Here is a 26,670-nt window from a genome sequence, read left to right as displayed (position 1 = left end):
AATATTGTTCTGGAAGATATTTCTTCAGTTTCTATATTAAATTTGGTTGGCTAATGTTTTAATATATACATTGACAAAGCATTGATACCCTAGGACAAGCAAGTTTGTCAAAAGACAAAAATCTTAGATTTTTTAAGTTTTTTTCTTACTGAATTTAAATAGTATAGCAGTTATTAATTTTATCCAGAATATTGTATGTGATCTTAGATAGCCCTGTATTTGGAGGTTAAATTCCAAAGAATATTTAAGTATAGGCAAAGAATTGGAATATAATTTTGAAATGGTAAAATAGCTTTACTTTTAAAGAAGTGATAGATTATACTTTTCAATTTATTGTGAGACTGGGTATCTACTTACTTATTATGCATGTATGTGTATATACACAAACATAAATAGCATTTATGTTTCTTACATTTGTGTGTTTATGCACATATACACACAAATTGTTAGGGTAAATATTTTGACAGGGTTTGGTCTAAATCTTCTCATTCATTGCTATGTACAGAGTATTTGGTACATAACTATGTAAGTTATATTATCTGACTAATATGTTGCTGTTGTAATGATTCAAAAAGGTTTTAGAAGCTTGAAAACTTCAAGTAAATCTGCCACATTTTACATATCACTGGTTCCATAATACCTAAAAGTACAAGAACCTGTGTATGTATCTTTTAAAAAGTATCCTCATGTTTATAAAATACTCATTGTAAATATTTCTTTGTACAGATTTTGAACATTTTTTTTTCTTTATTTAAAGGATTTTATTTTAGCAGACGAGACATTTCTGTTTGTGAATTTTTCCATTCAAAATCTGAATCGTTTACTCTATGATGAATTTATAAAATCTGTTTTGAAGATTGTGGAGAAATTGGATCTTACACTAGAAAAACAGACTATTTGGGAACAAGAGGTTAGAAATTTTGTCAATAATATTGCATCAATTTATATCAACTTTCTTTGTGTGTAAATATTCAGGGGATAATAGCACATCTTTAGGGGATTGAAGAAAATTGATTTAATTGGGATTATTATATGCCATTGATACTTTAGAAGTTGGATATAGATTTAATGTATAGAAAATGTTATCAATGGATTATTCAAAAACTATGTTTTTAATATGTTAAAACTTTTTTTTTTTTTTTAATTTACTAGGCTTATTTCTCATTTTGTTAGAAGGGACTTTTTGCAGTAGGAAGGGGAACCTGGGGTTCCCTTGTTTATTGTTAAGAAAACTCCAGCCTGGGGCAGAAAATTTCCAATTTGCTCTTGAGATATTAGAATACAGGTTATAGGCACAAGATACCCAGGTATCCTAGCCTGGATAATAGGTAAATTTTTGTTTGAAGCTGCTAGCTCATAGCTGCCCTGTTCTTTTCTGAGGTGTCTGTAGTGAAAGCATACCACAGGAATGAATGAGCAAGTATGAAAGGGCTAGAGGTTTCAGTGGAAAACTTGTAGTTTGCTTTTGATCATAATGATGATTTTAGACTCAGTTGTACTTGTTAGAGTTCATGTATATGCCTCCATTGTAGTTGTGAAGTTACATTAAGAAATGATGAGATAATGGAGAGAATATGCAGAGGGGAAAAAGTGGAAGCAATAAGACCATTGCCATATTGGCTGTGTTGTCCTTGTAATGTGCTGTTTTTTAATGTTAGGTGATAGGAATACCAATGTGAGTTGAATTGTCTTGTGTGCTTGTCTAAGACAATTTCATTAAAAAAAAAAAAAACAACTCTCCAAAAGGGATTTCCTGGAACTGTGTCATCTAACATAGTGCATTTTTAGAACACTTCCTTCTTGTCTTTACTGTCTTCTCTTTCTCTGTTGTTCACCCTTTTTGCCTGTGTCAGCAGCAGGTCATCTGTCACCTCTGTCATAGCTAGTCTCCAGACCTTTGTAGGTTCTGGCTCCATGTTTATAACCTTTGTTTAACATTAGAATTTGAATATACAAATTGTATTTGATAGCATAGATTTGGTAAAACAAACATAATATGTTTAAAACTAAACTTAATGTACTCTCCCCCAACTCAAAATCATATTTTTCATGTGTCTTTTTTATTGTTACACATTATTCTTTTTCACAGTTGCAAACCTCCAAGTTATTATTAATACTTTCTACCTTTTGCAGTTCATCCTCCATTAAAGTATTACTGCTAGCTTTTTAAAGAAATTCTGTCTCCATTTTTTTTCCATTTGCATATTCATATATTTACATAGAGTAATGATGTTTGATTCATTCCGTTATTTTTTTCCTTCCCCCCCACCCCTCCCACCTCTCTTTTCCCTCTATACAGTCCCTCCTTCCTCCATTCTTGTCCCCCTCCTACCCCCCATTATGTGTCATCATCTCTTTATCAGTGAGATCATTCCTCTTTTGGATTTTTGAGATTGGCTTATCTCACTTAACATGATACTCTCCAATTTCATCCATTTGCCTGCAAATGCCATGATTTTATTATTCTTTATAGCTGAGTAATATTCCATTGTATATATATGCCACAGTTTCTTTATCCATTCATCAATTGAAGGGCATCTAGGTTGGTTCGGTAGTCTGGCTATTGTGAATTGAGCACCTGTGAACATTGATGTGATTGTATCTCTGTAGTGTGCTGATTTTAAGTCCTTTGGGTACAGGCCGAGGAGTGGGATAGCTGGGTCAAATGGTAGGTCCATTCCAAGTTTTCTAAGGAATCTCCACACTGCTTTCCAGAGTGGCTGCACTAATTTGCAGTCCTACCAGCAATGTATGAGTGTACCTTTTTCCCCATATCCTCTCCAACACCTATTGTTGCTTTTATTCTTGATAATCGCCATTCTAATTGGGGTGAGATGGAATCTTAGTGTAGTTTTGATTTGCATTTCTCTTATTACTAGAGATGTTGAACATTTTTTCATATATCTGTTGATTGCTTGTACATCTTCTGCGAAGTGTCTGTTCATTTCCTTAGCCCATTTGTTGATTGGATTATTTGTATTCTTGGTGTAGAGTTTTTTGAGTTCTTTATAGATTCTGGAAATTAGTGCTCTATCTGAAGTATGAGTGGCAAAGATATTCTCCCACTCTGTAGGCTCTCTCTTCACATTACTGATAGTTTCCTTTGCTGAGAGAAAGCTTTTTAGTTTGAATCTATCCCAGTGGTTGATTCTAGCTTTTATTTCTTGTGCTATTAGAGTCCTGTTAAGGAAGTCTGATCCTAAGCCAACATGTTGAAGGTTTGGATCTACTTTTTCTTCTATAAGATGCAGGGTCTCTGGTCTGATTCCGAGGTCCTTGATCCATTTTGAGATGAGTTTTGTGCAGGGTGAGAGATAGGGATTTAGTTTCATTCTGTTGCATATGGCTTTCCAGTTTTCCCAGCACCATTTGTTGAAGAGGCTATCTTTTCTCCATTGCATATTTTTGGCCCCTTTGTCTAGTATGAGAAAATTGTATTTATTTGGGTTTGTGTCCATGTCCTCTATTCTGTACCATTGATATACCTATTTTGGTGCCAATACCATGCTGTTTTTGTTACTATTGCTTTGTAGTATAGTTAAAGTTCTGGTATTGTGATACCCTCTGTTTCATTCTTCCTGCTAAGCATTGCTTTAGCTATTCTGGGTTTCTTATTCTTCCAGATGAATTTCATAATTGCTTGTTCTATTTCTGTGAGGTACATCATTGGGATTTTAATTGGAATTGCATTGAATCTGTATAGCACTTTTGGTAGTATAGCCATTTTGACAATATTAATTCTTCCTATCCAAGAACATGGGAGATCTTTCTGTCTTCTAAGGTCTTCCTTAATTTCTTTCTTCAGTGTTTTGTACTTTTCATTGTAGAGATCTTTTACCTCTTTGATTAGATTGATACCCAAGTATTTTATTTTTTTTGAGGCTATTGCAAATGGAGTTGTTTTCCTCATTTCCCTTTCAGCAGTTTTATCGCTTGCGTATAAAAATGCTGTAGATTTATGTGTGTTGATTTTATAGCCTGCTATTTTGCTGAATTCATTGATGAGGTCTACAAGTTTTCTGGAGGAGGTTTTTGGATCCTCTAAATATAGAATCATGTCATCTGCAAATAGTGACAGCTTAAGTTCCTCTTTTCCTATTCATATCCCTTTAATTTCTTTAGTCTGCCTAATTGCTCTGGCTAGAGTGTTGAGGACAATGTTGAACAGAAGTGGTGAAAGAGGACATCCCTGTCTTGTTCCCGTTTTTAAAGGGAATGGTTTCAGTTTTTCTCCATTAAGAATGATGTTGGCCATGGGCTTAGCATAAATAGCCTTTACAATGTTCAGGTATGTTCCTACTATCCCTATTTTTTCTAGTGTTTTCAGCATGAAGGGGTGTTGTGTTTTGTCAAACGCTTTTTTGTGTCAATTGAAATAACCATATGATTCTTATCCTTAAGTCTGTTGACATGATGGATTACGTTTATTGATTTACGAATGTTGAACCATCCTTGCATTCCAGGAATGAACCCTACTAGATCATGGTGCACAATTTTCTTAATATGTTTTTGGATACAGTTTGCCAATATTTTGTTAAGGATCTTTGCATCTATATTCATCAAGGATATTGGTCTAAAATTTTCTTTCCTTGATGTGTCTTTTCCTGGTTTGGGTATGAGGGTGATATTAGCTTCATAGAATGAGTTCGGTAGGGTACCCTCCTTTTCTATTTCCTGGAATAGTTTGAGAACTATCGGAATGAGTTCTTCTTTGAAGGTCTTGTAGAACTCGGCTGAGAATCCGTCTGGTCCTGGGCTTTTCTTGGATGGTAGATTTTTAATGGCTTCTTCTAGTTCATTGCTTGATATTGATCTGTTTAAATTGTGTATGTCCTCCTGGTTCAGTTTGGGAGGAGCATATGTCTCTAGAAATTTGTCAATGTCTTTGATAGTTTCTATTTTGTTGGAATACAGATTTTCAAAGTAGCTTCTCATTATGTTCTGTATCTCAGTGGTGTCTGTCGTGATATTTCCTTTTGCATCATGTATTTTAGTAATTTGAGTCTTCTCTCTCCTTCTCTTTGTTAGTGTGGCTAAGGGTTTGTCTATTTTGTTTACTTTCTCAAAGAACCAACTTTTTGTTATGTCAATTTTTTGAATAGTTTCTTTTGTTTCAATTTCATTGATTTCAGCTCTGATTTTAATTATTTCCTGTCTTCTACTACTTTTGCTGTTATTCTGTTCTTCTTTTTCTAGGGCTTTGAGCTGTAATGTTAGGTCATTTTGTTGTTGACTTTTCATTCTTTTCTGGAATGCGCTCCATGCAATGAATTTTCCTCTTAGTACCACTTTCATAGTGTCCCAGCGATTTTGATATGTTGTATTTCCTTTTTTTATTTTGTCATTGATTTCTACTCTCAGTCCATTATGATCTGATAGAACACAAGGCAGTATCTCTATTTTTTGCATTTCCTAAGGGCTGCTTTGTGGCATAACACATGGTCTATTTTCAAGAAGGTTCCATGTGCTGCTGAGAACAAAGTGTATCTGCTCGTTAATGGATGGAATATTCTATATATGTCTATTAAGTGTAGGTTATTGATTCTGTTATTGAGTTCTGTGGTTTCTTTGGTTGGATTTTGTTTGGAAGATCTATCTAGTGGTGACAGCGGTGCGTTAAAGTCACCCAGAATTATTGTGTTGTGGTCTATGTGATTCCTGAAATTGAGAAGAATTTGTTTGATGTACAGGGATGCACCATTGTTTGGGGCATAAATATTTACTATCGTTATGTCTTCCTGATTTATGGTTCCCTTAAGCAGTATGAAATGTCCTTCTTTATCCCTTCTGACTAACTTTGGATTGAAGTCCACTTTATCTGATATAAGGATGGAAATCCCTGCTGTTTTACTGAGTCCATATGCGTGGTAGGTTTTTTTCCCATCCTTTCACCTTTTGTCTGTGGATGTTTTTTTCTATGAGATGAGTCTCTTACAGGCAGCATATTGTTGGGTCTTTCTTTTTAATCCATTCTGCCAGTCTATGTCTTTTGATTGAGGAGTTTAGGCCATAACGTCAGGGTTATTATTGAGAAATGATTTGTATTCCCAGTCATTTGGCTTATTTTTGGTTTTTAAGTTGGCTTGGTTTCTCCTTTGAGTGGTTTTTCTCTAAGGTAGTTCCTCCCTTTGCTGACCTCCATTGTTGTTTTTCATTTCCTCCTCATGGAATATTTTGTTGAGAACATTCTGTAGTGCAGGCTTTCTATTTGTAAATTCTTTTAACTTTTGTTTATCATGGAAGGATTTTATTTCATCTTCAAATCTGAAGGTTAGTTTTGCTGGGTATAGGATTCTTGGTTGGCAACCATGTTCTTTCAGAGCTTGAAATATGTTGGTCCAGGCCGTTCTAGCTTTTAGAGTCTGGGTTGAGAAGTCGGCTGTTATCTGTATTGGTCTCCCCCTATATGTAATCTGATGCTTTTCTCTCGCGGCCTTCAAAGTTCTATCTTTATTTTGAATGTTAGGCATTTTCATTGTAATGTGCCTTGGTGTGGATCTGTTGTGATTCTGTGCATTTGGTGTTCTGTAAGCTTCTTGTATTTGATTTTCCATTTCATTCTTCAGGTTTGGGAAATTTTCTGATATTATATGATATTATATTATATGAATAGGTTGTTCATTCCTTTGGTTTGTATCTCTGTGCCTTCCTCAATCCCAATAATTCTTACATTTGTTCTTTTCATGATGTCCCATAGTTCTTGGAGATTCTGTTCATGATTTCTTACCATCTTCTCTGTTTGGGCGACTTTATATTCAAGATTAAATATTTTGTCTTCATTGTCTATGGTTCTGTCCTCCAAGTGGTCTAGTCTGTTGGTGATGCTTTCCATTAAGTTTTTTATTTGGTTTATTGTCTCCTTCATTTCAAGGATTTCCGTTTGGTTTTTTTTTTTTTTTTTTTGAGCATCTCTATCTCTTTGTTAAAATGTTCTTTTGCTTCCTGCAGGTGCTCTTTCAGCGTATTGGTATTATCATTCATTGCCTGCATTTGCTCTCTTATCTCATCCTTTGCTTTGCGAATCATCTTAATCATGTATAATCTGAAGTCCTTTTCTGACATTTCTTCTAACATAGTGTCATTGGATTCTATTACTATAGAATCTAGATTTGTTTGGATCATTTCCTTCCCTTGTTTTTTCATGTTGTTCATGTATCTTCCTCTCTAGCAGTGCAGATCTGGGGTATTGCAGATTTCCCCCTGTAGGCTTATAGTGGCCCTATAGGTTTCCAAAACCCTTTCTTTAAGGGGAGATCAATATTAGCAGTGCCCAAATCAGACACTATGCAATCCTAGACCAAATAGCCCCTATGGGGAAAATAACAAAATTGTCATAATAAACAAAATGAGTTCAAATGTTATCTTCGGTAAAACAAACAGGTTTGCAATAAGTTCTGCAGTGTCTAATGGAGGACAAAGAGGATGCAGAGGGATGTAGCATATGGCTGTTAATGGGATAAGAAAAGAATATACAGAAGTTCTAGAAAATAGAAAGGGTGAGAGTGTAATCAAAAGAAATCGGATGTTAGCATGCAAATAAGGGAGAAGGAGACTCTGAGGGAATAGTTAAACAAAAGGAAAAGAAAGCAAGAAACGTAAAGAAATAAAAACTTAATTTTTTTTTTAAAAAGGAGAAAAAAGAAAATCTACTGTATAACAGTCATATACTAATGAAACCTCCCAGTGTTCAGTAGCCTGATGTATGAGAGGTACCTGACAGTGAGCTTCAAGCCTCCAGCAGGCGTCTCAGGATGGGATTTGCCCCACCCGAAGATCGGAGCTATGGCTTCCGGGATTATCCAACATGGCTGCTCTGGCTTCCAAATGTGTTGGCAAATGGGGCGCTACAGCTCAGGGTTGGATGTGGTCAGCTGGAGGTCCTGGAGACAGGATGCACTTGGTCCATCAGGGGTCCTGGAGGTCGGGTGTGTTTGGTGTAGTTGTGGGATCCTGGAGGCCCGGTGCAATCAGTCAGTCTGGGTTCCCCGTGATAGGGCGCAGTTCACTTGGTCTGGGGGTCCTGGCGGCAGGGAGCAGTCAGTTGATGTGAAGGCCCCAGAGGCAGGGAGTGATTGGTCGAGCTGAGGGATCCTGGAGACGGGGCTCAGTCAGTCATGCCAGGGGTCCTACGGGGCCTGGCTATTGTCTCAAAATGGCAGCAGCCACGTGTAATCAAACCTGCAGGTACTGTAACAGTGAACTTCCAGGCAACAGCAGGCAGCTGGTTCTCCACTGGTGGTCTGCAGTCAGTCTGCCGGCAGCTGTTGGACGATCGGGAAGTGAACCTTGAGCGTTGGGTGATGGATAGGGGTAAGGCAGGCGATGGACAGGCGAGAGGCAGGCAAATGGCGGATGATAGACGCCTGACAGTGAGCAATCTGCTCTCAAAAAAGGTGTCGATATGCTGGCAGATGCAGGTGATCACAGCAGACAAACGGGGTAAAGAGCAGGGGATCGATAAGCAGCAAAAACTGCCTCACCTAGAAACAGATATCCTCTGCTTGAATCAGGCGTCACGGAGCAACAAGGAACGCAGCCTCCCTCAAGTCCGCCATCTTGGATCCTCCCCGTCTGCATTTTTTTTTCTCCCATTCTTTCATCACTTCTGTGATTTCTTTGGTTTACTGTTGCTTTAAGTCCTGTCATTTCTCTCAGACTGCAAGCTCTTAAGAACTCATTTCTGCCTTTATCATTTTTGCTTTCTTTGCTCATAGCATCAGGTCTAGGTCAGGAAGATTGGAAAGTTGTTTGTTGAATGATGTTTGATCGAATGGTACAATGTTTGATACAATTAATTTTTAAGGATGGAAACGAGGCTACTGGTGTTTGGGTGATCCCGACTTCAGATCCCGCTGCTAACTTGCATCCTGCTAAACCTAAAGATTTTTCAGCTTTCATTAACCTGGTGGAATTGTGCAGGTATTTTGTAAAATTTTAATTATCTAAGAGTGAAAATTATTTCTTATTGAGTATAATGTAGGAAATACCCTTGTATAAATATAAGAAATAAAATAGTATGAGGACTTAAGTCTAAAATCATTTATATATAGACCTTTAAAATATAAATGAGTCTTTTAAAAAATCTTCAGGTAGTGTAAAAAAGAATGTACTTAATATTATATAATACAATTATAATTTTCATATCCCATGTATTTTTAAAACTATAAAAATTAGTAGGATAAAAATTTCTACCTTAAGCATTTAATTTGTTTTTACAGAGAGATTCTCCCTGAGAAACAAGTAAAATTTTTTGAACCATGGGTGTATTCATTTGCATATGAATTAATTTTGCAGTCTACACGGTTGCCACTCATCAGTGGTTTCTACAAATTGCTTACTATTGCAGTGAAAAATGCCAAGAAAATAAAATATTTTGAGGTAAGATTTTTAGAAAATATGAATTATTCTTGTGTTGTGTTCCCATTCTTTGTTTCCTTTGATTGTGTGAGTATATAATGCATTATGAAATATGTGATTATGTCATATGCAGTCTTAAAGTCTACTTAATTTTATGTATGTTTGTGTTTGTGTGTATACGTATATTTTTTGTTGTTGTTTTTCTTGTACTGGGGATTGAAACCAGGGATGCTGTACCACTGAGTTCCACCCTTTTTGAAAAATATTTTTATTTTGAGATAGGCTTTCATTAATTTGCCAAGGCTGACCTTGAACTTGTGACCTCCTGCCTCAGACTCCTTAGTCACTGGGATTATAGGTGTGTGCCACCATGTCTGGCTTTATTATATATTTTTTAAAGTTTCTCAACACCACATAAAAATAAATAAAACAGAGGCATTGTGTCCATTAAAAAAAAAAAAAAGTTGATATGTGAGTGTCAGTTGGATGATTCTCTTTGAAAAGTTAGTGGCGTTTTCTGCTTTGATTTTTAAGCACCGGCTAATTTATTTAAGATTTGAATTGTGGTCATTATTTGTAAGTTGTGGACTTTCTCCACACTTAGCTAATCAGAAACTCTGTGGGAAAGGGTAAGTGATATGCGCTGCAGTTCATCCAGATAATCTCAGTGCCTACTGAGTTTTGAGAATGACTATAATAGCATCCCTAAGGCTCCATTTAGTCATATAAGTAGTCTGCTTTTGTAATTGCAGGGGAAGTAGGTCTCTCAGAGCATAGATATATCTGACTGGAAGATGGAAGGGGAAATGGACTTGGTCATGCCAGTGACCTTTGACCAGTTATTCAACTTCTCTCTTCCTGCTCTATTTCTGACTGGTCTTTGCCTGGAAATGCTCTCTTAGCTGTCTCTCTTTCTTTCCACACTGAACTTTGGTAAAGTGGAATGGATTCCACCCTCTGGAGGAAGGTTGGGCACTGCTGGATTAGGATATAATATGTCCTAATTCTTGGTTAGTGTACTAATTTTCTCTTTTATTTGACAGGGAGTTAGTCCAAAGGGTCTGAAACACTCTCCTGAGGATCCAGAAAAGTATTCATGCTTTGCTTTATTTGCAAAATTTGGTAAAGAGGTAATTTTTATGCAATTTATCATAGTGTTTCATAGGTTATTTTTAAATGATGTGTAGTGAAAAAATTCTAGTGATCAAAAGTGATAATTTTTTTTAAAAATTCATTTGCTAAATTCAGACTGGAAGTTAAGTTCTTTTAAAAAAACTAACACAGCAAATCATTGTGCTTCAAAAGTACCTTGAATTCCCTTAAAATAATTCAGCTGAATGATGACGATTCAAATTGAAATATTCCTTAGTTTTTCCATGTAGAAGGAATTGAGTCTTTCAATAAATTATCTTGGAGATCAGTGGTTAGTTTGTAAGTGAACATGCTCATGTCAAATAAAATATGTACTCATTCTTTGTATTTGAAAATAGAGTGAAGGTTTTTAAATTGATTTTCAAATTGTAGGCTCTATTCAGATATTTAATATTGTCTTCCTTCTCATTAAGGTATCAGTTAAAATGAAACAATACAAAGATGAACTTTTGGCCTCCTGTTTGACCTTTGTTCTGTCCCTGCCACATGACATCATTGAACTTGACTTTAGAGCCTACGTCCCCGCATTGCAGGTAGATGAATTTTCTTGAGCAACCCACCTCTTCTTTGCTATTATTTTTCCTAAAGAGCATGGAGATACCAAGGATCTCCATGCAGAATGCATGCATGACTCAGTCTCTGCCACTTTCTAGCTTGGGGCTCTGGAAACCTGACATGGCCTCTCGGAGCTTCCTTTGCAGGTGAATGTGAGAATTACACCTTGCCTGTGTTGGAAGTCTTTAGATTCGTGCTATTTGTTTTCCTCATGGTGAACTGGAACTCCACCCACATACCTCCAGCAATATCTGGGCTTCAGTGATAGAAGGGTTTATTACATAGAAACCACAATTAACTGGTGTTTTTTTTTCTTTAAATCTTAAATTCACCGTGTTTATCTTTACCGTGTTTGGATTGACTAGATGGCATTCAAACTGGGTCTGAGCTATCCCCCACTGGCTGAAGTAGGTCTGAATGCTCTTGAAGAATGGTCAATTTGCATCCAAAAGCATGTAATTCAGCCATATTACAAAGATATTCTTCCCTGCCTTGATGGATTCCTGAAGACTTCCACCTTATCAGGTAAGGTTTAAAAATATTGGAATGTGCATTGTGATTAAAATGACAGTGTGATAACTAAGTAGGACTGTTTGTATTTTTTAAAACTTTAAAAATTTGAACCCAACATGTTCATAATGTGTTTTTAATTCCCCAGTCATCTTAATATAATTGCAACAATATTGTTGCAACAGGAAATGTAATCAAGGCATTAATACTATTTTTCATTTTATCTGTTTATATCTTACTAAGATTTATAAAATTTTTAGGGACAGAAACTCTTCGTAGCTCCTGTTACACTGCCTTGCAAAGAATTTTTGAATAAATCAATCAAGAATTAAAAATATCAGAAGCTGGGTGTGGTGGCATACACCTGTAATTCCATTGTCTTGGATGGCTAAGACAGAATTTCAAGTTCAAGGCCAGCCTCAGCAACTTAGTGAAGCTCTGTCTCAAAGTAAAATTAAAAGGGCTAAGAATGTAGCTCAGTAGTAGAGCACTTACCTTGCATATATGAGGCCCTGAGTTTGATCCTCAGTACTGCCAAAAAAGAAAGAAAATCAAATAGTAATTTTGTGTTTTACCTCATTTTGCTGGATTATTATTGCTTTTTAAAATATAACTGATGAAGCTAAGAATTGAAGGGAAAAAAAGTCATCAGAGAAGAAATAGGTTTAGGAAAAGATTTTTTAAAAAAATCATCTGACCAGGCAAAAAATATTACTAATTTGGGATTGCAGTAGTAATAGTCAGGAGGCTGGATTTACTTAAATGAGAATGAAAACAAATATCAGGTGCAAGCAAAAAGAAAAATTCAGTTGGGAGAGAGACTGTAAAGTATTTCAGTTGTGAAGAAAGACTGTAAAAATTTAATTTTACAATCATCAGAGTGGAAATCAAGTGTTAATTTGTCAAGTTTTACTATGTAAGCCATTATTTTATTGTTATATGTTATTGTCTTGGAAACATTAAATGGAAGTTATCTGAAAGATTTCAATCACTATCTAGTTGAAACATCCTCAAATATATATGCAGAATTCTTGAAAGAAGTCTGAATTTTAGAAGATTTTTATATAAATGTGAGTCTTATTTTAGGGACAAAAAATTCATAGTAATCTCTATAGTTTAGGCTTTTTTTTATATAATATCTTTATTTACTTATTTTTATGTGGTGCTGAGGATCGAACCTAGTGCCTTACATATTCGAGGCTAGCCCTCTACCACTGAGCCAGCCACAACCCAGCCATCTAGGCTTTTAAAATGCATTTTATATAAAGGAGTGCTACTGTTTGAGTAGTTCACAAATATTCATACACTTTCAACAATGAATATATGACATTTCTTCTATCATACTGTCACTGGATTCTATTAATATAGAATCTAGGTTTGTTTGGATCATTTTCTTCCCTTGTTTTTTCATGTATCTTCCCCTGTAGCAGTGCAGATCTGGAGTATTGCAGTTTCCTCCCTATTGGTTTATAGTGACCCTGTAGGTTTCCAAAACCTTTTCTTTAAGGGGGAGATCAATATTAGCAGTGCCCAGTTCAGACAGTATGCAATCTGAAACCAAATAGCCCCTATGAGGACGTTAACAATATTGTCATAATAAACAGAATGAGTTCATTATTATCTTCAGTATTACAAATAGATTTGCAATAAGGTCTACAGTTTCTAATGGAGGACAAAGAGGATGCGGAGGGGTGTAGGATGTAGCTGTTAATGTGATAAGAAAAGAATATATAGAAGTTCTAGATCATAGAAAGAGTGAGATTATAATCAAAAGAAGTCAGTTGTTAGCATGGGAAAAGGGAGAAAGAGACTCTGAGGAAACAGGTAAACAAAAGGAAAAGAGAGCGAGAAAAGTAAAGAAATAAAAACTTAAAATTTTTCAATAAGGAGAAAAAAGAAAATCTATACTATAACAGTCATATAGTATTCAAACCTCCCAGTCTTCAGCAGCCTGATGTATGAGAGGTACCTGGCAATGAGCTTCCAGTCTCCAGCAGGTGTCTCAGGATGGGAATTGCCCCACCTAAAGATGGGAGCTACCACTTCCAGAATAATCCAAGATGGCCACTCTGGCTTCCAAATGTGTTGACAAATGGGGAGCTGCAGCTCCAAGTGTGGGTGTGGTCAGCTGGAGGTCCTGGTGGCGGGGAGCAGTCAGTTGATATGAGGGCCCCAGAGGCAGGGAGTGATCGGTTGGGCCGAGGGATCCTGGAGACAGGGCTCAGTCAGTCCCTGAATATATGAAATAGCAAAAATCTTTGTAGTATTTTTATTTGCTGTTTTGCATTTGATTCTGTTAATTAACTCATTGAAAAGATTTATGTTTTAGATTAATGTCAAGTTGCTGATTGTTTCAAAGGCTCTGTCTATTGATAAATGTGTGTATTCTAAATCATTTGATGATAGAAGCAGAGGAAGCAAAATTAACAAAATACATGATGTTCAAGGCAACCACTACTTTTAGTAACTTTTTATTTGATGTATCTAATTTCCAGAACGGTTGCGTGAACAGTAAAAAGAACTGCTGTGTACTTTAACCAGATTCCCCAATTTTTAAACCAGTTATTCAGATTTTGTACCATTTGCATTATCATTGTATATACTTTTCTATATAATGTGTGATTTCGTGTGTGTGTGTGTATATATTTATACATGACTTTTTTTGTGAATTCTTTGTAAGCCACAGGCATCATGGATCTTTACACTTCAGTGTCCCATTGTGTACTTCTTAAGAGCCAGGACTTCCTTTTACATAATTACAATAGTGTTATCAAAATCAGGAAAAATAACATGGATACATACTCTTTTAATCTGTAGTCCATATGTAGTTTTTTCCATTTGTTCCATTAGTTTCTTTTATAATTATATTTTTCCCGGTCCAGTATCCATTGTATAATTGTATAGTGCATTTGGTTGTCAATACACTTCAGCCTCCTTTAATGTAGGTTAGTTTTTTTTAACTTTTCTTAGTTCTCATGACTTTGACATTTTCAAAGGTATAGGCCAGTTATTTTATATAATGACCTTCATTGTGGGTTTATCTGATGTTTCTCGTGATGAGATTCAGGACATATCTTTATGGCAGAAACACTCAGAACTGATGCTAGGTCCTCTCCAGGGCACATGATGGCAGTTCATGTCTATTCTGATCATTGGTCAGCATGGTCTGCTTCATCTTTTTGTAATTTCGGAGTTATTATTTGTCCTTCTAATGAGTCAGTTATTTGAGACCCTCTCCCTCTCCTCTTACTGAAATGTTTGGTCCTGCAGCCTTTAAGTGACCCAGGTGAAGATAAGGGTTGGGCATGGGGAGGCCATGGAGCTTCCATGTAGAGATTCCCCAAGGGGTGGCTGGCATAGGGTCAGAGCCCAAGCAGGGTTGGGACCCTTATATGTTGAAACACTCAGATGGGGTTTGGGATATAGGTAGGGGATGAGGGCAATGGAAGTGGTAGTTTTGTTATTTGTAGGGGATTAAATAAATAAATAAATAAATAAATGCATTGAGGATAATGGAAGCTAGATTTCTCACTGTTGAAGAAGGGAGCTATAAATACATAAAGAGAGAAACTAGAATGAACCCTGCAGTGTTGGGTTACAAGTGAATGATTCAGTGTGAATTAATCCTCCTCTCTCCCTCACCCTTTCCTTCTCCCTCTGCCCTTTCCACACAATTACATATATACATTTAGATGTGGATGCATATAAGTAAATGTAAATTAGAGACAAAAGTGTTTGTGTGTATCATGTATGCATACATTCTAGCTCTGTTCACTGAAAAGGCCTGTAAGTACCTTAGTAGTAATGAGCCAACTGACATTCAGGTTGTGACTTCTCAAATGTCATTTTCCTGTAAAAGAAACTGTTGCTACTTGATTCCAGCCTGGGACTGGGAAAATTCTGGAACATCTGAAAAACAGAAGTGTTCAAAAAATGATGGGGGAAATAAAATGTCACAGGCAAAATTGGGAATAATTTGAGCATCAAAACAAATACATTTTAGAAACATTATAATCAGTTTAATCAAATTTGAAGCAGTGTGTATAAAGAAACAAAATGAGTGTATTGAAAGTTTCAGTGTTTTCTATTACTATGTAATGAATTATAAACATAGTTTAAAATAGTATCCATTTATTATTTCATAGTTGTCCATCAGAAATCCAGGTGGGTTCTCTGTTAGATTCTCTGCTCAGGGTCTCATAAGGCTGAAATTGAGATATTGGTGGATTGGGTACTATTAAGTCCTACCTGGAAACTCAGGATAAGAATCAACCTCTATACTCATTCAGGTTGTTGGTAGAATTCAGTTCCATAGCATTTGAGAACTAAGGTTCTCTTTTTCTTGCTGACTTGGTATTTCTCAGCTCCCAGAGGCCTTAAATTCTGCCTACTACACATGGTTTTAAAGTACCTTCCCAAAGTACATGTTAATAACCAAGTGTGACAATGATGGCCTTAACATTGGAGACATGTGGCAGACTCCTTAGCCCACTGGCCAGCAGTGAGACAAAGTGGCATGTACCTCTTAATGTGGCTTGCTGAAGAAACACTCTGCCAAAGACACATGGCCCATATCTCCTTTTTCAGACAGTGAGGTCAACATAAAGCTAAGAAGATACTTCTGGTAATATACTGAATCTATGCTGTTTTGGCAGATTACACAGAAAGTAAAAATTGACTTTTCATATTATAGCTCAAGTTTTTGCTCACTGAAATGAAGAAGGAAGGAAACATTTCAAGTTAGAGTGACTTTTTAGTAAAAGTTATCTTTTCTCAGACTCAGGTGTTTCCAAGTTTTTGTCCTTTCTGATGCCCTATCACATTCTGGAATACATGACAAAACTAAAGCAGCAATTTTCTCAAAGAATCTGTGAGATCAGAACTGCTTCTTGGTGCCAGGTGTGGTGGTGCACGCCTGTAATCCCAGAGGCTTGGGAGGCTGAGGCAGGAGGATTGCAAGTCCAAAGGCAGCCTCAGCGATGGCTAGGCACTAAGCAGTTCAGTGAGACTCTCTCTCTAAATAAAATACAAAACAGGGCTGGAAATGTGGCTCAGTGGTTGAGTGCCCCTGAGTTCAATCCCTGGTACTGAAAAAAAAAAAAAAAAGCCAAAGAATAAAAAACTGTTTCTCTGAGATAACGTTTGTTAACATGGTCTCAGAGTAAATCAGTAAGTCTTTGAAAACATTGTTTCCAATTCTAATTTAACCACTACTATTTATGACCCACATTAGCCAAGATCCCTGAGGTAAGTCCCAGTTGCCTTTGGGTCCAGACATCCAAAAGTCTGACAGTTGCTTAAAAATCAAGCATACACAATTATATTGCATTGTTGCTTCTAATATAGCTGCAACCACCTGTTAATTATATAACCCATTATCCAACTGTCTCTGACCCAGAAAACTGAGCTGCGTTACTGGGCACTGTGGGTCACCCACTAGCAGTTCAGATTCATGGAGTTCATGTGATACCACGGTCTGCAGTTACCTCCAAAGGCCAACATACATACACTTTAGCGTGAACCAAAGCTCCAACCTTCAATAGCCTAGAAAGCAAGAAGCAACAGTACATCAACTTAAAACATGTTGCTTTGCAATTAATATTTCAATGTTCTATTTACTTAGAAATTATTAGTTAGCCATCAGTTCACTCATATGCTTCAAGGTTTAAAGTTACCTAAAGACCTTAGAAATTCTCTTCCAGTTGATACACAATGAAAGGATTAAAAAAAAAAAAATTGTCCAAATGATTCAGTTTAGTTGAACACAAAGCTAGAAACTAACTTCTCAGTTTTCCAGGCAAGGAATCTTTAATTGTACTTCCAAATTTTCAATTTATGATTGCTTAAAATATAAGTGGTTTATAGGGGTGTACTCTATGATTGTAAATATTCTTGTTCCTCATCACTTTTTTGCTATAATAGTTCTAGTATTCCTTGAATTCTTCTGAATCTTTTATTACTGTGATAGTTAGAGAAGTTCTCTATTACCATCAGTCCTTTAATCCTAGTTGACATTCTGCTGTAAAAAATAACTTTTTTTCCCCTTTATCCGTTTAGTGGACAATGGTGCTTAAAAAACAAGACAACCAGTGTGAATACTTCATGTTCTAGAAACTTAATTTTTTTCATCATAATTACGATTAGAATTTTAATGTTTTATGTTTGGCAATATAATGCGTTCTCCTTAGTATTCATCAAATGAATGAATGAGTGTTTAAAATTGATTTTTGTTTACTGTTGTTAGATGAGGTCAAGAACAACTGGGAAGTGTCAGCACTTTCTCGGGCTGCCCAGAAAGGATTCAATAAAGTTGTGTTAAAGCATCTGAAAAAGACAAAGAACATTTCATCAGTAAGAAAGCCTTTGTATTTTCTTTACCTTGTTTAATACAGAGATTAGAAAAGAATCCTCATTTGAGATGTTAGTTCTTTTTACATATAAATTAGTAATATAAAAGTTGTTTCAATATACGTTTGGCTTGAAAATATAAACTCTATTAATTATTGGCTGTTGTCTTGATATTGTCCTGCTCATCCCTATCCTTAAATGTATTTAGTGGATAATGCAGAGTAACATGGTTCATATTCAACTAGAAAATTGGAATACTGATATCATGGATATATAAGATTGATCCATTCTGAAATACATCTTTTTATCAAGTTCATGCTAGTTTTGTACTTTTGGTGATAATTTCTTGACCAGCTTTTTTGAGATGAGCTGTATGATATGATAGGAAAAAAATGATATAAATGGAAAAAATGAACTTTGTTTAGGAAAAGTATTTTTGGTATGAAGTGAAAATTGCAACTTGAAAAACCTCATGTTAAAAACTGATACTTAAACCCCTAGGATAAATGCTTTCTACCTTATTATTTTTGGCAGCTTTTGATTGAAAGATTTGCATGAAACTAGAAATGATTTTCTGAAATTTTAAAATTTTATCTCACATAAACAAAGTTGGATAACATAACTTGAGCATATCTTTAGTTTTGCAAATAAAATTTCTTTACAGGTACCCGATGCCTGTTCCCTAGGATTCCTATTTCTTAGGATAGTGTTTTTCTAAGTGAGGATCCCTGGGTTCCAGGGTGCAAGGTTAAAGCTGTTTCTGTTGACATCTGCACTGTGATATAACAGTGAGCAACATTGTTGGGGTTCTTTTTAGCACTTTTATTGACACTTGGCTCTTGGCACATTCTGGAAAGTTCGCCAAATCCAGTGAACCAGTATTTTATCACCTTGAGGTTACCAAATTATGAACAATACTTGAGGTTACCAAATTATGCACGAGGGAAAACATTTATTAAAAGTATAAGACAAATCAAAGATTTTAATGTAATACAGTTCACTGATAAGGTTTCAAGTTCTAAATTACAATAATGAACCTTTAAAAAACTATCAGCAGTATACTTTTGGTGTAATATCAAGTAATTATAATCAGAATTATGTAAAAAGACTACTTTTATATTATCCTAGGGAACAGGCATCTGCAAGGTCTGAACCTTGTATCTCCCAGTGAGCCAGATTATAAAGGGATCTGCACTTATGTGAAACAGGATCACTTTCTTGAGGAATTTTGTTTGGAAAATTGAATTACTTTTTATGACACTATGTCATTTGTTCACTTGTAATGTGTTTAGTATTTTTAAGATAATAACTAAATTTGTTTTAATTTATAATGCAATAATTATTGATGTGCATGACCCACATAAAGAAAACCTTAAAAGATCCTCCCCAAAAGCTTGGCTCTAGGAAATAACTTAAAAGTTGGAAGAGATATGGTTTTTATGAATAGTACTACTTATACAATATGATTAACCATTAAGAGGATTGGGGCCATAAAAAAACCATTAATAATAGGGAGGGTGATAGTTTTTCTTTCTTTTCATCTTCTCTTTATTTTAACTCAGATATCACATGTATACATGTTCATTTTTGTAGAATGAAACACTGTCCTTAGAAGAAATAAGAATTAGAGTAATACAGATTCTTGGATCTCTAGGAGGACAAATAAACAAAAATCTAATAACAGGTAATTTTTTCTTTCAAAATAAAGCATGTAGATATATTTGCGCTTCAAGTGGGATCAATACAGTTATAGTATATTCTGATGTTTATTCCTATATGTGATTTACATGTTTTCAAGGAAGATTATAGTGAAGAATGTTTCACTTGATGAAAAGCTTTGATTATACCCATGCTGTTGAAATAATTCAACACACTAACAGACTAAATGTTCTAGATAAATAAATAAATAAATAAATAAATAAATGTTGCACATGTTTTTTCCATTTTGAAACAGAATCTAATTTGGCATTGTTTTCTATGTTAAACTTTATTTTAGGGGAATATAAACTTTTAAAACTCAATATTCTTAATATATGGATGCTTTTAGATTGTTCTTATGACAATACTTTTGATTAGTAAAAACTCATTTGTTTTTACTTTCAAAATTTGGTGTTAAATACACTAGTGGCTTGGTTATTAAGGAAATTTGAACCTATACTTGGAAATAAGGAAATTTTAAAAAAAAATATTGTTCGGGGCTGGGGAGATAGCTCAGTCGGTAGAGTGCTTACCTTTTAAGCACTAAGGCCCTGGGTTCAATCTCCAGCACCCAAAAAAAAAAAAAAAAAAAAAAAAATATTGTTCATTTACCATTTTTCTGCAAAATATCTTAAGGAACTCTTACTGAATTTGAATATTAAATATTCCAGACTGTTACTTTGTTTGAAAATATTTTTACTTAAGTTCAGAAATAGTATTATCAATACTTTTAGATGTTGTAATTACATATCAGAAGCAGTGAAAAGGAAAGGTGAGTAAAGTGCTTAATTTAAAAGTTTAAAAAGACTCAGATTTAACCAATGAGAGGTAGAACAGTTGATTTAAGAAAGATTTTGAATGGAAAACCACTCTTCTTTTTTGTTAGCCATGACTTCAGATGAAATGATGAAGAAGTGTGTGGCGTGGGACAGAGAGAAGAGACTCAGTTTTGCAGTGCCATTCAGAGAGATGAAGCCTGTCATCTATCTGGATGTATTCTTGCCCCGGGTCACAGAATTGGCTCTTTCAGCTAGTGACAGACAAACTAAGTACTTTTATTTTCATTCCATTTCTTACTTAGGCTCTATTGCTTTAAAACATGTTGGTTAGGAAACAGAAAATATATTTTAATTTATTATCATTAATTTTGTATATTTCCTAACTGCTTACTTACCAGATGTAAGTACATTCATAAGTGAAAGTTAAACATAAATCATCTTAATAGATAATAACCGTACAGAGCATTAATATGCCCAAAATTCTTCATTATAGAAAATATAGTACAAAGGGATTTTAAAAATGATACTTAACCGTAGAAATAGGTAATCTGAAATTTTAATATGGGTTTATAGATATATATTTACTAACGATTTTAGTTGCAAATATGCTTACAAATGAAGTGATGTCTATAGTTCTGTAATGTGGCATCATTCAAATATATTTCTTAAATAAATTTTTAAATAGAAAAACAACCAAAAATAAAAGGAAATATATTTCTTGTGAATGTATTACTCCCAGTGTCTAAAGCTTTTAAAATATTAATTCTTGGCTCTTAAAGATCAAAGTGAACAGAAGTATTAATTTTATGTAAGCGTTATTTCTAGTTAATTTATACTTGGATTACATGATAGTTATCTGCAGTAAGTTTTTCTTCTTAAAGGGTAAATTGAGAAATACTTCAAAATATTCTTTTCTTGTGAACAGTATAATGTAAGCTTTGTTGAACTCCTGGCCTGTTTAGGTGGCAGCTTGTGAACTGTTACATAGCATGATCATGTTTATGTTGGGAAAAGCCACTCAGATGCCTGAAGGTAATCAGAGTTCTCCACCCATGTACCAGCTATATAAACACACATTTCCTGTTGTGCTTCGCCTTGCCTGTGATGTAGATCAGGTAAGTTCATGATTTTGAATAGGAATCAACTGCATATTTAAAAAGAAAAAAAAAAAGTGGTTAGGCGTGGTGGCATACCCCTGTAATCCCAGCGGCTTGGGAGGCTAAGTCAGTAGAATTGCAAGTTCAAGGCCAGCCTCAGCAACTTAGTGAAGCCTTCAGCAATTTAGTGAGACCTGTCTCAAAGTATAAAAGGGCGGTGGATGTGGCTGAGTTTTAAGCCCTTCTGGGTTAACTCCCCAGTACCAAAAATAAAAATAAAAAAGTTCTCCTTCAGTTGTCAACAGAGTTTGCTACACATTGGAATAATCACCTGGGAATCTATTAGACTTTCTGATTTGATTGGATATGGATACGACCTGGGGATCAGGACTTTTAAAAGTTGTCCCAGTGACCTGTTTTGTGCCACAGTGTTGGGCACCACTGTTATAGTCATTGAGAGTCTGGGCATCCTAAGGTGGATTAGCTGTCACCCTACTCACGGATGGATGAATTCCATCTTTCAGGAAGTGAAGAAGTGTCTAGGAGTCAAGGAAGAGATTGGAAATATTGGGAAATGGCCTGTTCCTGATAAGTTCATGGACAGATCCTCCATTGCTGCCATGAAGCAGAAAAACAAATCTCAGTTACTTTTATGAAGCTTGTGTAACCCTGATATCAGAATGTACGCATAAAAAATAAAGTGAGACCACAAGTCACTTATAGATGTATTGGAAAATTTTGCAACATATATGAAATCATCATGATTAAATAGAATTTATGGTTAAAACTGAAATTTACCACAGAAATTGTTTAAGAAGTAGCTGTGCTCTCTATAGAAGCCTAAAGACCTTTCACTGGACTTGATAGGCTAGGGGTAGGAGTGGTTTAATGTTCTCTTAATATGAAAAAGACTATCTACCTGAATTTCACAGTCAAATCACTGTGGTTTGGCTCCTATGGTTGGAGTATTGCTGGCAGTGTTTGGATTAGGCAGCAGAGGGAGAGGCACCTGCCTCTTTCTCCTAGATCATTTTGACTTTGTTCTTCCCTGTGGCATAGGCTTTGAAGACTGTGTATGTAGGACACTGATCTGGCTTTTATTTGTCACAGGAGTGTCAGTCTTGGTGTGGGAAACCACAGGGTCTTTATTTGCTTTGTAGTTGATGAATGATAATTTGTGTCTAATCCAGAATACTTTGTATATGCAATTAAAATCAAAGTAATAAAGATAGATATTTAAAACCCAACAGTGTTTACTCTAAATTGCCCCCTTATCTATAGAGTAACTGAGATTTAAAGGTACATTTTCTTTGCTGAACTCTAGGAAGTAAAGAAGAAGAATTAGAACATTTCATTATGGGAATTGTACTAGAAAAAGAATTATTGAAAGCACAGTACTAGTTTTGCTTCATTTGGTCCTACTGCAAGTGCCATTTAATGTTCAGTTTGCAATTTAAATTTACTTTAACACAAAAGAAATAAACTTGTGAAGTATTGTTTTTTTCAGGTGACAAGGCAACTCTATGAGCCACTTGTTATGCAACTGATTCACTGGTTCACTAACAATAAGAAATTTGAAAGTCAAGATACTGTTGCCTTACTAGAAACCATATTGGTGAGTAGTGGTTTATTCTTTTCCTTCTATTCTTGTTGATTAGTAACCTTTAATGTATATTTAGATCTTTAGGAAATAGCTACCTGTTAAGATACCAAAATGTAACCTCTAGTTGGATCATTTTATCTTCTTTTGTATTTGTTTTGTAATGCCATTTTAGTGGACACAATGCCATATTTATTTAAATGATGCTTTTAAATATCTACAACTATAAATAATAGTTCACATATTTTTCTTCTGTTTTCTAGGAAGGTAGTTGTAAATTCAACACATTTTTTCAACATTAAGGATGTGTATGTGGTATATATGTGTATGGAGTAAGAATATTCTTTGACTTACCAGTAGCTCTTTTTTCAATGTTTGTAGTACAGTCCTTAATTTAAAAGTAAAAGAAATTTTTGAACTTTTTCAGTTTTTTCCTATATTCAGATTCACTAGCTAAAGTGTCCTACTAATAGTAGCTTACCTTTTACATAGAACTTTTCTGACATGCTAGAGATAGAATTGTTAGGATTTGGCCACTGCCTTGCTGAGGATCAAGGTAGTGAGGTCAGCGAAACTGTGATATCTTTTGATGCATGTGTATTACTATAATACATAAAATTATAATTATTATAATTTTTTTCTTTCTTTTTTATTGTAAACAAATAGGATACATGTTGTTTCTCTGTACATGGTGTAAAGGCATACCATTTGTGTAATCATAAATTTATATAGGGTAATGTTGTTTGGTTCATTCTGTTATTTTTTCCCTTCCCCCACCCCTCCCACCCCTCTTTTCCCTCTAAACAGTCCTTCCTTCCTCCATTCTTGCCCTCCCTCCCTAACCCTTACTTTAACGCTAACACTAGCCCTCCTACCCCGCATTATGTGTCATCATCCACTTATTAGCGATATCATTCGTCCTTTGGTTTTTTGAGATTGGCTTATCTCACTTAGCATGATATTCTCCAATTTCATCCATTTGCCTGCAAATGGCATAATTTTATCATTCTTCATGGCGGAGTAATATTCCATTGTATATACATGCCACAGTTTCCTTATCCATTCATCAACTGAAGGGCATCTAGGTTGGTTTCACAATCTGGCTATGGTGAATTGAGCAGCTATGAACATTGATGCGGCTGTATCTCTGTAGTATGCTGATTTTAAGTCCTTTGGGTATAGGCCAAGGACTGGGATAGCTGGGTCAAATGGTGGTTCCATTCCAAGTTTTCTAAGGAATCTCCACACTGCTTTCCAGAGTGGCTGCACTAATTTGCAGCCCCACCAGCAATGTATGAGTGTACCTTTTTCCCCACATCCTCGTCAACACCTCTTATTGCTTGTATTCTTTTTTTTTTTTAATTAAAAATCATAAATTTACATAGGGCAATCTTGTTTGATTCATTATGTTATTTTTTCCCTTCCCCCCTACCCCTCCCACCCCTCTTTTCCCTCTATACAGTCCTTCCTTCCTCCATTCTTACCACCCTCCTTATCCCTAACCCTAAACTTAACCCTAACCCTAATGCTAACCCCTCCTACCCCCTCTTATATGTCCTCATCTGCTTATCAGCGAGATCATTCATCCTTTAGTTTTTTGAGATTGGCTTATCTCACTTAGCATGATATCCTCCAATTTCATCCATTTGCCTGCAAATGCCATAATTTTATCATTCTTCATGGCGGACTAATATTCCATTGTATATATATGCCACAGTTTCTTTTTTTCTTTCTTTTTTATTGTAAACAAATGGGATATATGTTGTTTCTCTGTTTGTACATGGCGTAAAGGCATACCATTTGTGTACTCATAAATTTACATAGAGCAATGTTGTTTGATTCATTCTGTTATTTTTTCCCTTCCCCCCACCCCTCCCACCCCTCTTTACCCTCTATACAGTAGTTCCTTCCTCCATACTTGCCCCCCTCCCTAACCCTAACTCTAACCCTTCCCTCCCCCCCATTATGTGTCATCCTCCACTTATTAGCGATATCATTCGTCCTTTGGCTTTTTGAGATTGGCTTATCTCACTTAGCATGATATTCTCCAATTTCATCCATTTGCCTGCAAATGTCATAATTTTATCATTCTTTATGGCTGAGTAATATTCCATAGTATATATATACCACAGTTTCTTTATCCACTCATCAATTGAAGGGCATCTAGGTTGGTTCCACAGTCTGGCTATTGTGAATTGAGCAGCTATGAACATTGATGTGGCTGTATTTCTGTAGTATGCAGATTTTAAGTCCTTTGGGTATAGGCCAAGGAGTGGGATAGCTGGGTCAAATGGTGGTTCCATTCCAAGTTTTCTAAGGAATCTCCACACTGCTTTCCATAGTGGCTGCACTAATTTGCAGCCCCACCAGCAGTGTATGAGTGTACCTTTCTCCCCACATCCTCGCCAACACCTGTTGTTGCTCGTATTCTTGATAATCGCCATTCTAATTGGGGTGAGATGGAATCTTAGGGTGGTTTTGATTTGCATTTCTCTTATTACTAGAGATGTTGAACATTTTTCCATATGTTTGTTGATTGCTTGTAGATCTTCTTCTGTGAAGTGTCTATTCATTTCCTTAGCCCATTTGTTGACTGGACTATTTGAATTCTTGGAGTAGAGTTTTTTGAGTTCTTTATAGATTCTGGAGATTAGTGCTCTATCTGAAGTATGATTGGCAAAGATATTCTCCCACTCTGTAGGCTCTTTCTTCGCATTGCTGATAGTTTCCTTTGCTGAGAGAAAGCTTTTTAGTTTGAATCTATCCCAGTGGTTGATTCTAGCTTTTATTTCTGTGCTATGGGAGTCCTGTTAAGGAAGTCTGGTCCTAGACCAACAAGGTGAAGATTTGGACCTACTTTTTCTTCTATAATCTGCAGGGTCTCTGGTCTGATTCCGAGGTCCTTAATCCATTTTGAGTTTAGTTTCGTGCATGGTGAGAGATATGGGTTTAGTTTCATTCTGTTGCATATGGATTTCCAATTCTCCCCAGCACCATTTGTTGAAGAGGCTATCTTTTCTCCATTGCATATTTTTGGCCCCTTTGTCTAGTATGAGAAAATTGTATTTATTTGGGTTTGTGTCCGTGTCCTCTATTCTGTACCATTGATCTACCTTTCTATTTTGGTACCAATACCATGCCGTTTTTGTTACTATTGCTTTGTAGTAGAGTTGAAGATCTGGTATTGCAATACCCCCTGTTTCACTCTTCCTGCTAAGGATTGCTTTAGCTATTCTGGTTTCTTATTCTTCCAGATGAATTTCATAATTGCTTGCTCTATTTCTGTAAGGTACGTCATTGGGATTTTAATTGGAATTGCATTGAATTTGTATAGCACTTTAGGTAGTATGGCCATTTTGACAATATTAATTCTTCCTATCCAAGAACATGGAAGATCTTTCCATCGTCTAAGGTGTTCTTTAATTTCTTTCTTTAGTGTTGTATAGTTCTCATTGTAGAGGTCTTTCACCTCTTTTGTGAGATTGATTCCCAAGTATTTTATTTTTTTCGAGGCTATTGTGAATGGGGTAGTTTTCCTAATTCTCTTTCTGAAGATTCATCACTTATGTATAAA

General features: G+C 35.6%; 1 protein-coding gene across 1 annotated transcript in view; it reads left to right on the top strand.

The window, feature by feature from the left end:
- The window catches only part of PRKDC (protein kinase, DNA-activated, catalytic subunit), a 194,152-nt gene that overhangs the window by 21,360 nt on the left and 146,122 nt on the right, over positions 1 to 26,670 (top strand). The window contains 12 exon segments of the mRNA XM_079137132.1: positions 758 to 910; positions 8,804 to 8,919; positions 9,219 to 9,378; positions 10,401 to 10,487; positions 10,923 to 11,042; positions 11,430 to 11,589; positions 17,819 to 17,925; positions 19,516 to 19,606; positions 20,507 to 20,665; positions 20,668 to 20,669; positions 21,362 to 21,514; positions 23,004 to 23,111. Of these exon segments, the coding sequence (XP_078993258.1) occupies positions 758 to 910; positions 8,804 to 8,919; positions 9,219 to 9,378; positions 10,401 to 10,487; positions 10,923 to 11,042; positions 11,430 to 11,589; positions 17,819 to 17,925; positions 19,516 to 19,606; positions 20,507 to 20,665; positions 20,668 to 20,669; positions 21,362 to 21,514; positions 23,004 to 23,111 (1,416 nt within the window).

Source organism: Sciurus vulgaris (genome assembly GCF_902686455.1).
Source record: "Sciurus vulgaris genome assembly, chromosome: 1".
Taxonomy (NCBI): domain Eukaryota; kingdom Metazoa; phylum Chordata; class Mammalia; order Rodentia; family Sciuridae; genus Sciurus; species Sciurus vulgaris.
Note: the sequence above shows the minus strand (reverse complement) of the source record. Positions and strands in the feature narration are given on the sequence as shown.